The 14,711-nt window shown below is 34.9% G+C and overlaps 1 protein-coding gene across 1 annotated transcript; it reads left to right on the plus strand.

Annotated features, from left to right (window-relative positions):
- Nucleotides 1-4,556: 4,556 nt before the first annotated feature.
- LOC125653406 (prostaglandin reductase 1-like) lies at nt 4,557-13,240 on the plus strand. The gene is made up of 9 exons (XM_048882863.2): nt 4,557-4,793; nt 6,783-6,828; nt 9,434-9,490; nt 9,658-9,825; nt 10,542-10,659; nt 11,087-11,242; nt 11,355-11,460; nt 11,790-11,908; nt 12,881-13,240. The coding sequence occupies exons 1-9, from the start codon at nt 4,685-4,687 to the stop codon at nt 12,989-12,991; spliced, it is 990 nt and encodes a 329-aa protein (XP_048738820.1). The 5' UTR covers nt 4,557-4,684; the 3' UTR covers nt 12,992-13,240.
- The last annotated feature ends 1,471 nt before the right edge of the window (nt 13,241-14,711 follow it).

Genomic DNA, 14,711 nt, shown 5'->3' on the forward strand with positions numbered 1-14,711 from the left:
TTCATCCGATGTATCTTTTTTTTTTCCTGATGGACATTTTTGTTTAATATTTTAACCGTAGATTTAAAAAAAAAAAACCCATCTATATTATCAAATAGCGTTTTCATTGTTCATAAACAATTTTATCTATAATTTTTAACGTCTATCTAAGTCCTTTAAACAAGTGCTATTTAAAATATTCATACCATGCATCAATTCGCATAGAAATTTAAACTCTAAAATTTCTTATTTTCAAACAAAACACTTTTTTATAATTCCATTAAAAATGAAAGCAAAAATGATATAAAATGATTTAGAGTTTGTATGAATCTTTCCATTGTGAAATCATACTTAAAAATACATATAAAAAATTCTCCAATCTATAGTTGGTTTTCTGGAAAGGGGGGGGGGGGGGTACTATAGAGGAAAATGCAGTATTAGTTTCACAACGCTGGTCGACCATTCGTTCTTGTTTATTCCAATTCGCACCATTTTGCGCACGTTCTCCGTGCTCGGAGTTGGAAGACAGATCGCAAAGCAAAATTATAGTTGATCACTCATTACCTGGATATGTATCCACCTAAATACAGCACTCAGAACGAAGCTCGTTACTTTGACGATAAATATTTTTTTCTTCCACCATATTATGAATTTTTTTTTATTTCAGATATGTTTTGTAAGTGTAGTATATGCAGGTATACACGTGCTATCTAAAATAAATATCAATCTAAACCTTTTGGACAGGAAACGAAAGAAAAAGGTACAATGGGTGTTCTAGTAATGAAGTTACAGAACTTGACCTGGAATTACAGGTAAACATTTAGAACAAGGGTCACTCATGTAGATGAGCACATGATTGATGAGGTTTTATACCTCCATCATATGAGTCTTCAGACAAGTCCGAAGTTGACAAAAACTCAGATATTGTCGCGCTAATGTCCATGTTTTACTGAGGATCATGATATTATTTCTCTGCATAACTGTCCTGAGTTCACATGAACTCCAGCTGGATGTATAAAAACACACTTTTGTCGGTTATCTGCAGTGTACGGTTGGCCAGGTCAGTGATGTATGATCGTTACTGCACTATAACCGCCTGGAATTGCTATTTCTCTCTGTGGGGTTGGATATCAGTTTATAAATGCGTGTTGTTCCATCTAGATCATAGATAAAAGATATTTTTCAATTTGCACCATGAAATAACAGTTCAAACAGTAATAATCAAATTAAACGTCTTTGAATATCAATTATGGCATTTTTTAAAAACATATTTTCTATTACACTGCATGTTAAGCGGCTAGTAGAAAGAGAGCATTTGCAAGTTTGACCCTGTAAATGACCTACGAAAATACTTGTATATAGCCTACATAAATATAAATCCTTAGACCTTTTGTTATCAATTAAACTACTCCATTACATTTGATCAGAAAACGCTAAAGTACACTTAGATGACACTGCTGTTCGCTTCAGATAAGTAATTTGACTGTTAAAACTCTCTATCACTATCAATGTTGCATCACTTACCGTTTAGGTATAAAAAATCCCTAAATGAAAACAGGCACTACATTTTCCGTTCAAATGAAAATTTGCATGGCACAATATTTTATCTTCTGGAATTGAAGAGTTCCTATAGTCTGCTTTATCTAGTTACTGATGCATCGTATCTCTACACACCTACTTGCATTTCGCTAATTCAAAAAACAAACTAAAGGAACTCTTCAATTTTGGGAGATAAAATATTGCGTCATAGAAGCCTTAGTGATAGTTTATTTTATGGAATGTACATATTTAGACGTTAAGTGATATAACATTGATAGTGATATAGAGTTAGTTTAACAGTCAAATCACTTATTTGAAGCGAATAGCAGTGTCACCTATGTGCAAATTAATTGCTAGAAACGACTGCAGCTGAAAGTAAATTTCATGTAGACATGAATTATGAAGGACTGCTCCGAGATTCGGGGAAGACGCCAGTCCAAATATTCAGCCAAGCCGAATCTCAGCCGAGATTAAGTTCTTACTTGTTTGTATTTAACCATTTGGCTATTTGATTAGCGATACGAAAATGATACCGAATGTTACTTTAATGACGATATAATTATTCTATTCTACTCCAGTCATTGCATAGATCAAAAATGATCTAAATCTATTATTTGATTGTAAAGTGAAATTATGAATTATATCAATTTTTTTTTTTATTAGCAAATTAGCAAAATACGGGGTGTAGAGAAGTAGGGAGGATTTTGGAACAGCCATAACTAAGCAGTGCAACGTCAGATGAAATTAGATCGAAAACTATCAAGAGTGAAACGCGTCACTATTTGACCTATAAAGAGAAACAATGAGCTACTGTATGTATTTCTGAGCCATAGTATAATTATGGAATCCGGATAGGGCCACGTAGTTCACTATCGCACCATCGCATCATCGAGGTTTCGGTCGATGGTGCGATGCCGCGATAATGCGATGACGATGGCGCGATGGTGCGATGACGATGACGCGATAGCGTGATGACGATGGTAAGATGGCACGATAATGCGATAACGATGGTGCGATAATGCGATGGAGCGATACTGCGATGACGCGATGGTACGATGGCGGTGATGCGATAACGCGATACCGTTATTGTGCCATCGCGCCATCGGTATCGCGTTATCGCATCATCGCCATCGTACCATCGCGTCATCGTAGTATCGCTCTATCGCACTATCGCACAATTGTTATCGCATTATCGCGCCATCTTACCATCGTCACCGCGCTATCGCACCATCGCGTCATCGTCATCGCGCCATCGTCATCGCATTATCGCGCCATCGCACCATCGACCCAAACCTCGATGGTGCGATGGTGCGATAGTGAACTACGTGGCCCTATCCGGATTCCATATATAATAGAAATAAATGCGGGGTTTTTTTTCTATGCGGGATAACCTTCTCAGTCTTGAAGTCTCGTTTTTATTTCCAAACCCTTTGAAAGAAAGAGGTTTCATGTGCGGATCCAGGATTATTTTCCAGGGGTATCCATCTTTTGCTTAGCACGAAAATGTAATAACTTTTATTTTCATACATCATGATGGTGTATATTTTGTAAATTTAAGAGGGGGGGGGGGTTGTTCCAGATTCCCCTACCCGGTCCAGATCCCCTACCCCTATAGATCTTTAAACGTCGAAGTTGTGCTATTTTGAAGCCCAGTTTGAAGTAGTACATGTAATTAAGTCCTGCTGTAAAATGAAAACGAAATCTGCCCAAAGGAATCTGGCGTATAAGTATCAAAATAGCACATTTAGCTTTAAAGAGACCCTAAACACTCTTTTATTTCATGAACCTAAAGCTCAAACAACTGAAATTCGACCAAAATATAATAGACTTTTTTCCGATTTCTTTTCTGTATATCTTGGGATGTATACAGAATCTGAACTTTGCTCACCGTAGTAATGTAGATTATAAATGAATATATTAATGTATATATATTAGAATACAGAGTAAAATTTTACATCATTTGGTTTGTTGTTTTTAAATCGGGTAACTTGGGTATCCTATATTTTGAGTTCTATACCTTTATTCTTTAATAGTAAATTTGAACCCAAGCGATATAATTGGCTGTGAAATTAATAGAGAACAGTGACGTTTCTAGGGGAAAACAAAAATGTGTGTAGTATTTTTTTATAACTTAAAATACTGGGATACAGATTAACGTATACAGATTAACGTATACAGAATAACGTATACAAATTAACGTATACAGATTAGCGTATACAGATTAACGTATACAGATTAACGTATACAGAATAACGTATATAGATTAACGTATACAGAATAACGTATACAGATTAACGTATACAGATTAACGTATACAGATTAGCGTATACAGATTAACGTATACAGATTAGCGTATACATATTAACGTATACAGAATAACGTATACAGATTAGCGTATACAGAATAACGTATATAGATTAACGTATACAGATTAACGTATATACAGATTAACGTATACAGATTAACGTATACAGATTAGCGTATACAGATTAACGTATACAGATTAACGTATACAGATTAACGTATACAGAATAACGTATATAGATTAACGTATACAGATTAACGTATACAGATTAACGTATACAGATTAGCGTATACAGATTAACGTATACAGATTAGCGTATACAGATTAACGTATACAGAATAACGTATATAGATTAACGTATACAGAATAACGTATACAGATTAACGTATATAGATTAACGTATACAGATTAACGTATACAGATTAGCGTATACAGATTAACATATACAGATTAGCGTATACAGATTAACGTATACAGATTAACGTATACAGATTAACGGTATTGCAAGTTACATTTACCTGTTTCAAATTCGAAAGAAACCAAATAAAAATTATGATTTGAAAAAAAAATTGTAAAAATTATCGGTAAAATTTTCACTATCCTTGTGCTCAAAGGCTTCTGCCGAATCCATTTCTAATGCGCTCACTTTCTTCGAAAAATTAGGAGATAAATGGACCTTTGCCATCTATGCAGTCAATTTCTACGCAACTTCTTCATTATATGCATATGCATTTTAGTAACAAAACAATGTTGACTTAGACAGACCTAACACTACTGATAACCGATAAAGGTTTGCACACTCGTGTATATACCTGTACCTGAGCTTTAAGTGTTCACACGGCATTCGTAAAGAGAAAGAATATGGTTATCTGCAAAAAGTGGACGTTGGCGCAACGATTTGATGGAAAACCAACTTCTGCCAACTTCAAACTTGTAAAGGAGGACATTTCTGAAAAGCTGAATGATGGAGGTATATGCTAAATTATTCATTAATATTATATTCACGTTTAATTTACCTGCTTGTCCCGTTGTTCTAAATACATGTGATTTACCTGTCTTGTTCTAAAAGTTTACCTGTAGATCGTGTACCCTCGCGTTCTATACAAACTTACCCTATCATTTCTTGATTCCTCTGTAGTACAAATAACACGCGTTTGTCTACCATTGTTAAGATCACAATACGCAAACATGTTGCAATGTAAAAAATGTTTAATCAACATGTATATGTAAACATTTTGCCGCGTGTTAAATTTTAACGGAAAACGTGAGGGGGCCTTCTGACCTAAACACCATGATCTGAAAATAAAATTAAGTTTAGATTTCGGATCCGACTAACTTTTCAAATCATCTTCATAAATTACAAGTTTGTAGTCGATTTTTAAAATTTAATAAACCATCCATTTCAGACATTTCTGCTAGATAAAAAGATGTAAGAAATCAAAATGTTGACTTGCATTATATGCTAAGTTAATGGTCTTGAGGCTAATATATGTACCTGTTGAGCGACTTGGTCTGGAAATTCAAAAAAAAAAATATATATATATATAGACAATGATGTTACACTGACTGCATAAACTTAATGATTTAATATATTTTTTACATTGCACTCTTCTAAATTAATAAACGTGACCAATAACATGGTCATGCTATATTAAATCACCTAGTCCACGAACAATACATGTGGAATGAATCACATCAGTGTCTTTAATCGTCCATTTATCTCGTATATATCTTTATCTTCTTTTTATTTTTGTTCATTTCTTTACGAATATACGTATTACATTACTTATTTATTTGGATATTCGTTTGTTGTCTATGTACTCCGGTACCGGTGGCGGTAGCTCAGTGGTAGTGTTCGCTTCGTAAATGAGAGGTCATGAGTTCAAACCCCGCTCGTGCCATGGCCGCGTCAAACCTTGGACGTTGAAATAGGCAGCGATTGCTCCTTCGCCAAATGCTCGACATTTAGAAGTGAAAATCACGGATCTATCGGATATGACCTTAAATTGGAGGCCCCGTGCCACTACAGGCGTTGATATCAATGAAGAACCCTCACTGCTACGGACCTGGTCCCACCTCTGCTATATCCAAGTGTCCGCGTTTGCCCGACTTTTGCTTTTTCATTCCTTACAGGAGTTATGCGATTATTAACTGTTCGTTATGTTCACCTTTCATTCGGCAATTATGTGAATTTTACGCGATGAATCTTTCGTAACATGCCCTGTGGGGATCCGGGTTAGAAGAGGTCCTCAGTACCCTTTGCTTGTCGTGAGAGGCAACTAAATGGGGCGGTCCTTCGGATGAGACCGCAAAAACCAAGGCCCCGTGTCACAGCAGGTATGGCACGATAAAGATATATCCCTGCTCAATGCCTATAAGCGCCGAGCATACAGTGCCCCCCCCCCCCCCCCCCCCCATACAATTTTCAAATTGAAGGTAAATTGTTGGATCCTGTTTAGAAAATTATACTAAACGATAAAAGAAGCAATGATTTCTTCCACTCCCGGAAATCTTTCTTGAATTACTTTATTGGGAGAACTTATTTTAAAACTTCTTTTTTTCAAAAACCATTAAAATTTGCGTCATTTTACTAATTTCACCTTATTAAAAATGATAGAAAATAGTACAAACGACTTTTAAAAATAGGAGACACATTTCAAGCCTTATAAAAACTGTAAAATCCAGAAGCTTCCCCATCAGGGCTTCGCCTGGGACCCACTGGGGGTCTCAAGCCGGCCCCCAGACCCCCTGCATCATAAAGTGCCCCCCCCCCCCCCCCCCGTAACCGCAATTCCTAGATCCGTCCCTGGCATAGGCCTAATTATTGCAGCCCTTCACTTTGCAATGACATCTCCTTATGAATGGAAAATTCTCGAGGACTTAAAACAATATCCAATCAATCAATCAATCTTTCGTAACATACTTGTTCAATACTCTTATCTGTATTCTATATTTCCAGAGGTACTGTGCGAGGCAGTGTATCTAACTGTGGATCCATATATGAGGTACAAATGAACAAGAACGTCTTCCCCACCCATTTATAATCCTATACAATCACACTCACCGATAGTTAAATAGATAGATAGATATAGATAGTAAGATTTCTTTAGAAAGAAACAAAAGAATTTGCGAATTATGTAACATTAATTGTGTAGAAGATGAATTTCATTTCCTTACTGATTGTCCATTCTATTTTGAAGAGAGAAATATGTTTTTTAATGGTATATACAAGCTCAACAAAAAATTTATCTATCTAACAAATAAGGAGAAATTTACTTGGTTGATGATTAATGAAGGCAAACCAGTGATTGTCAAATTGAGTGAATATTTAGTGTAAACTTTCAGAAAAAGAAGTGATGCTTTAAAACTGCAAAAATCATTATAGTTTATTATTCAGATGTTTGTATAATACTGATACTGTCCATTTACTTGTGTATACACATGATTAGCAATTCATATATGTATGTACTTGTTTCCCCAACATGCTGCATCCACATGCAGTTTGCAGTCTATGTAACCTGTAGTTAATGTTGTAAACTTTCTTTCTTTTTTGAATTTCCTTCTTTATAAACTGATTCGATATGCAAGAGCTTGTTCTGGGTATAGTCAGTTTTTAAATCGAGGTAAGCTACTGACAAACAAGTTGATGGTACAGGGATTTCAACAGTCTCGATTGAAGTCAGTATTTCGCAAATTCTATGGTCGTTATAACGATCTAGTTCGTCAATACAACCTCGCATTGGGTCAAATGCTGTCTGACGTGTTTCATACCGATTGTTAAGCCGTTCTTGGCACACTGATTTTGACTGCGGATAACTCCGTTTACCTGATCAGGATATGGGGCTCAAGACGGGTGTGACTGGTCAACAGGGGATGCTTACTCCTCCTAGGCACCTGATCCCACCTCTGGTGTGTCCAGGGGTCCGTGTTTGCCCAACTATCTATTTTGTATCGCTTGTAGGAGTTATGAGATTGATCACTGTTCGTTATCTTCACCTTGCATAGATAGATAGATAGATAGGTAGATATAGATAGATAGATAGATAGGTAGATATAGATAGATAGATAGATAGATAGATAGATAGATAGATATAAATAGATAGATAGATAGATAGATGTAGATATATAGATAGATAGATGTAGATAAATAGATAGATAGATAGATAGATATATAGATAGATAGATAGATAGATATAGATAGATAGATAGATAGATGGATAGATAGAGATAGATAGATAAATAGATAGATAGATAGATATAAATAGATAGATAGATAGATAGATAGATAAATAGATAGATAGATAGATAGATAGATGGATAGATAGAGATAGATAGATAAATAGATAGATAGATAGATATAAATAGATAGATAGATAAATAGATAGATAGATAGATAGATAGATATAGATAGATAGATAGATAGATAAATAGATAAATAGATAGATAGATAGATAGATATAAATAGATAGATAAATAGATAGATGTAGATAAATAAATAGATAGATAGATAGATAGATAGATAGATAGATAGATGTAGATAAATAGATAGATAGATAAATAGATAGATGTAGATAAAAAGATAGATAGATAGATAAATAGATAGATGTAGATAAAAAGATAGATAGATAGATAGATAGATGTAGATAAATAGATGTAGATAAATAGATAGATAGATAGATAGATGTAGATAGATAGATGTAGATAGATAGATAGATAGATAGATAGATAGATAGATAGATGTAGATAGATAGATGTAGATAAATAGATAGATAGATAGATAGATAGATGTAGATAAATAGATAGATAGATAGATGGATAGATAGATAGATAGATAGATAGATGTAGATAAATAGATAGATAGATAGATAGATAGATGTAGATAGATAGATGTAGATAAATAGATAGATAGATAGATGTAGATAAATAGATAGATAGATAGATAGATAGATAGATAGATAGATAGATAGATAGATAGATAGATAGATAGATATAAATAGATAGATAGATAGATGTAGATAGATAGATAGATGTAGATAAATAGATAGATATATAGATGTAGATAGATAGATGTAGATAGATAGATGTAGATAGATAGATAGATAGATAGATAAATAGATAGATGTAGATAGATAGATAAATAGATAGATAGATAGATAGATAGATAGATAGATAGATGTAAATAGATAGATAAATAGATAGATAGATGTAGATAGATAGATAGATAGATAGATAGATAGATAGATAGATAGATAGATAGATAGATAGATAGATAGATAGATGTAGATAAATAGATAGATAGATAGATAGATGTATGAGTAGAATTAAATCAACACATCCTTGGTATAGGTGGTATACAATGTAAGAAATAATACAGAAGGTAAAGATGTCGCTTTATAATCCTTAACCCCCTCACCTTCATTACATATGGGTATTTACGAATGTATACGCACGCACAATGTTCCAATGTTATGATTACAATGTTTCTGTATGATGTCAGACGATTTCGCTGTTCATTCTTTTAAATATCACTCTTACTGATACTGATATTGGGTATTTGGCCTTTGTTTAGTAGTAGAGGTGTGATATATGTGTATTTCATCTTCTCTGTAGAACAGGCGAGGCGCGAAATGCCGTTGGTGGTACGCTGTTTGGAGAACAAGTTGCAAAGTACGGTTATTCAAAACTAGAATTATTGAACGAATTATAAAAAAAAAATGTCGATCGATCAAATGTATGTTGATATGCATATATATAACTGCGTCATTCAATATTTCTCTGAACATGGAAGATGTAATTGAAAAATAACAAACCTCACCCTTAAACATTTTTGACAGAGTTACAGTCAGTAAGAATCCCAAATACCCTGTGGGCACAATTGTCCGTTTGATGTCCGGGTGGCGCTCGCATACCTTGGTGAAGGACGCCGGAAAAGAGATTCTACGATCCGCTGAAATGAGTGATCTCCCTTTGTCACTGATGCTGGGCACCATGGGAATGCCGGGGTAGAGTGTACACGTTTTGACAGTATATGATTTTATTATTAATTAACACTGCAAATGTTTAAATGATTTCATCGTCTGTATATTTAAGTGTGAACTTAGTCGCATTCCATGATATTGCAGTAGCACATTAATTAGATGTTTTTATCTACGTAGTACTAAAATTTTGTATAGAGACAGTTCCTTTGTAAGAGTTAGGTAGATATCCACTTATTTAAAAGTTTTTTGGCGTAACATGTATAACCACGTTATAGGGAATTTTCAGTTACTTATGAGTATGCATTTTTTCAACCATCTCTACAATCTTTACTCAAAGGATCTCGAGATTAAATTCTAATTCAATGAAATCAACGTGCCTGTTTGATAGTGTTTTTCTTAGACCATTGCCGGTGGGTCTAGGGGAAGATGGTTACCGGTTTTGTCTTTGGTCCGTCATTCTCCCCCTTCTTCATTTCCGCCCTTCTTCACGATTGCTTTAGTATATTGATATCGAATTGGTTTCACAGCTTCATAATTAATTGAGTTCACTTGATTCATGGTTGTCCTACCTATATAGAATGATATGTATAATGCTTTATGGTCGTCTCTTGCACATAATGTGTTTTAGTGTTGTTTTCTGCTATTAAATATCTAACTACTACTACATGCATATCTGTAGACACCTACACTCGAAAGCACTTCTTCCATTGATAGGTATGATTGTTTGAATACTTAAACAGGATGACGGCTTATTTCGGATTCTTGGAAATATGTCAGCCAAAGAAAGGAGAGACGGTGTTGGTGAACGGAGCCTCTGGTGCCGTGGGCAGTCTAGTGGGGCAAATAGCCAAAATCAAGGTCTCAGCAATATCCATATATAGTATCATGTTCCATAGATATCTCATCCCTTTTGATTTTTATTTTATATATTACATCTAAATTTTACCTGTACAGTTCGGAGCCGTACTATGTAACAAAACATCAATAACTGGTCCAAAAAGAATTCATCAATGTTTTTGTCTTTTGTTAACATTGATGATAATAATGATGATATTTCTGTGCGTTCTTAAGAATTCGGAAAAATTAAACTTGCACATAAAAGCTTCATATCCGGCAGGCGGTCTGTACTTTTCTAAACTCAGTTGCACAAAAACGTGAGAGAGAGAGAGAGAGAGAGAGAGAGAGAGAGAGAGAGAGAGAGAGAGAGAGAGAGAGGATTAAAGCAGTTTTATGTGTAATGACATTTCGTACAACTGAATTTCATTCAAATTCAACGTCATTATAGGGATGTAAAGTAATTGGATTCGCCGGAAGTGACGAGAAATGTGATTGGCTCAAAGAACTTGGGTTTGATTTTGCTTACAACTACAAGAAGGTTGACGTGGACGCTGCTCTGAATGAAGCTGCACCAGAGAACAGCGTGGACTGCTTCTTTGACAATGTGAGCTCAGGAATTATCAAATGATCATTTCCTTTTCTTTTTGTCATTATTTGTCACTTTCATTAAATCTCTGCATATTTAAGAAATTAAATCTTGAATTTGTTTTTAAAAGGTTGGTGGAACATTCACAGTCAAGGCTTTGAATCATATGAAGACGTTCGGACGGGTGTCGATCTGTGGTTCCATATCTGCGTACAACGATACCACCCTTCCGACAGGTAAGATGCACGACAAAGTTAAAGTATTCTCTATCAAATGCATGATACTCTATGACAAAACAACGCGCAATTATGTTGAATCGAGCATGATATTGGTGCAACATGAATATAGTGTGTAATATGAGTACAATCAACGTATTCAGTACGAAAAAATATGCATATAGTTTACTGCAACCAACCGCATGTCACTAATAAAAATATGATGCAGTAATTCTTATTGTAAAATATATTAGAAACACGTACAATCTATCAAATTGATTTTGTGATTTTTATTCATATTCTTAGTTCTTATTTTCATTTATACTTATTTGACTTTAATATTCAAACAGGTCCTTTGCCATTTTTCAATATCTTAAAATCCCAGTTGAAAGTAGAAGGATTTATTGTTTATCGCTGGCATCAAAGATGGCAGGAGGGTGAAAAAGAAATGCTTCAATGGATAAAAGAGGTACATATATATACAATTTTCTTCCAGTTGTAAAATGAAATTTGATTGGTTTAGAAAGATACAACTCAATTCCAGTTGTAAGACAAAATTTGATTGGTTTAGAAAACTGATATATATTGTATTTATCAATAAAATGGTTTACACATGAACGTACTGGATTACTATAATTAATTTCTTTTGTTATGATTATATAATTAAGTAATTAAAGGAAATCTAATTTATCGTGTGAATTATCGACAGGGAGTTGCTATAGGGATCATTCTGGCTTGAAACCGTCTTACTGACGTCATCTGCAAAGGGAGATAAGCCACGATCACCGAAGATCATTTTCGAGTACATCTGATCAGCTGTATGGACGCATCTTGCATTGAAAAATAAAATGAATCCTAGTTTGATAAACCTTGATTAATGAATCCCCATTCACTATTCAATTTCTTAAGAACATCGGTTCTTATGACATTTTGTTACTAATCCTACATGCAAATGTACACGTATATTAATGATGATTAGTTTTTATATAGCGCTTTTCCAGCGTATGCTGTTTAAGTCGTTTTACAACACATTATTACCCCGGCAGACCTTATATAAATCTAGAACTTCCTCAGCTTCCAGGGTTGCATACAGTGCAAGCTGCCGTTACAGTCGCTAGAACACTAACATTCTAACAATATATACCTTTTACACTTGGGTGGAGTGAGGAAATTCATGTAAAGTGTATATCCCAAGCACACTACGTCGGCCCTGCCGCGGCCAGGACTCGAACCCACGACCTTTCGTTCGAGAGTCTGACAGCCTAACCACTAGGCCACCTACGCATCAATTATTTAGCTTTCCCCTAAAACATCAGTGAATAGTAATAGACACTGTGAAATTAACGGTTAATTTTTCCTAGAACAAATATATATCCCAATGAGATTAACTTATTTCCATATGATTATCTATTTCTATTTATGATTAATAACTTTATTTCAGGGGAAAATTAAATATAAGGAGCACGTGACAGAGGGATTTGAGAAAATGCCGGAAGCTTTCATGGGTTTGTTCGAAGGAAGCAATTTTGGAAAAGCTATCATCAAAGTGTGAAGTAGATTTTGGTGGATAGATTGTGTTCTGATAACGATGAAGAGGTTAAGTTTGTTATTCGATGGATCACCATACGTTTACGTCGATTAACAGTCGTAGAAACCTGAGTGACGACACTGACTCTCTTCCGTGTATTCCTTCACTTACAGTCGTTCACAATGAAATTGTTTAATTTTTAGTTCCAATTTATAGTATTTTATGTGACTTGTTATTGTTTTGCACATTGACAATAAACACATGTACAATAGTTTTAAATATTTCGTTTATGCTCCCATCAGTCAAAATTAACGATTGAATAATTATTTAGTCCATCCCATATTTAGTGATTTCTCTTGATGTCGATAGATATCATTTTTAAAAAAAGGGACGGTGGATTGGAATTTAAAACTAGAAAGATGGAAAAGATAGAGAGCACATCAAATATAGCATGAGGAATTTCGTATTTTCAGAAACTCTCACCAAATGCACACAGTGTGAACAACATCTACAACATCCCCACAAAGTGTAAACTACGTGTACAACATCCCCACACAGTGTAAACTACGTGTACAACATCCCCACACAGTGTAAATTACGTGCACAACATCCCCACAGAGTGTAAACTACGTGCACAACATCCCCACACAGTGTAAACTACGTGTGCAACATCCCCACACAGTGTAAACTACGTGCACAACATCCCCACAGAGTGTAAACTACGTGCACAACATCCCCACACAGTGTAAACTACATCTACAACATCCCCACACAGTGTAAACTACGTGTACAACATCCCCAAACAGTGTAAATTACGTGCACAACATCCCCACAGAGTGTAAACTACGTGCACAACATCCCCATAGAGTGTAAACTACATGTACAACATCCCCACACAGTGTAAACTACATGCACAACATCCCCACACAGTGTAAACTACGTGTACAACATCCCCACACAGTGTAAACTACATGTACAACATCCCCACACAGTGTAAACTACGTGTACAACATCCCCACACAGTGTAAACTACGTGTAAAACATCCCCACACAGTGTAAACTACGTGCACAACATCCCCACACAGTGTAAACTACGTGTAAAAAGTTTGCACAATGTGCTTTTCATCTATGATTGGAGTGTCCAATCCATAAAATAATTTGTTCATAAAATGTACAGTTGTCAAAACATAATACCAGACTTCAGTGCGAAAAAAAATGGCCTAGAATGTAGATGGATGATGCCTAATTACATGTACGTGTATATTAAGTTTATAGTGATGTCGACGCCCCCCCCCCCTTTCCCCGAGTCTTCTCCTGCAGATATTAAAGCATTGCAAGCTGTGACTGACGGCATTTTTTAATCTATCCAATATCTAATTATGTATCAATTAACTACTATCGGTATAACTAATATAATTTTCAAGATCTGAAGAAACTTCAGCACAATAAACAAGGGGAATATTATTTGTGAGCATACCTAAAATGAGCGTTGCGTAACCGCAATTGCGTATTATACACGGACATGGGAACGATGATTGCCGAACATAATCGGGTTGTTGAGACCAAGGTCATATACAAAGATGAAAACCGACGTGAATAACTACACGTTTCATTTGTTAAGAAATGAAACTTATAATTCTTTGTTTGATACATGCATCAAACAAAGAATTATAAGTTTTATTTCTTATCATTTAATTATGTTTTTAAGATAGAAAAACAAATAGTTTCTCTCATCAAAAAGCTT

The sequence above is a fragment of the Ostrea edulis genome, chromosome 7, assembly GCF_947568905.1.
Source record: "Ostrea edulis chromosome 7, xbOstEdul1.1, whole genome shotgun sequence".
Lineage (NCBI taxonomy): Eukaryota > Metazoa > Mollusca > Bivalvia > Ostreida > Ostreidae > Ostrea > Ostrea edulis.

Coding starts and splice junctions, on each gene's coding strand:
- LOC125653406 (XM_048882863.2), top strand. CDS start 4,685: ATGGTTATCTGCAAAAAGTGGACGTTGGCGCAACGATTTGATGGAAAA. Junction 4,794..6,782: donor TGAAAAGCTGAATGATGGAG/GTATATGCTAAA, acceptor CTATATTTCCAG/AGGTACTGTGCGAGGCAGTG. Junction 9,826..10,541: donor GGCACCATGGGAATGCCGGG/GTAGAGTGTACA, acceptor ATACTTAAACAG/GATGACGGCTTATTTCGGAT.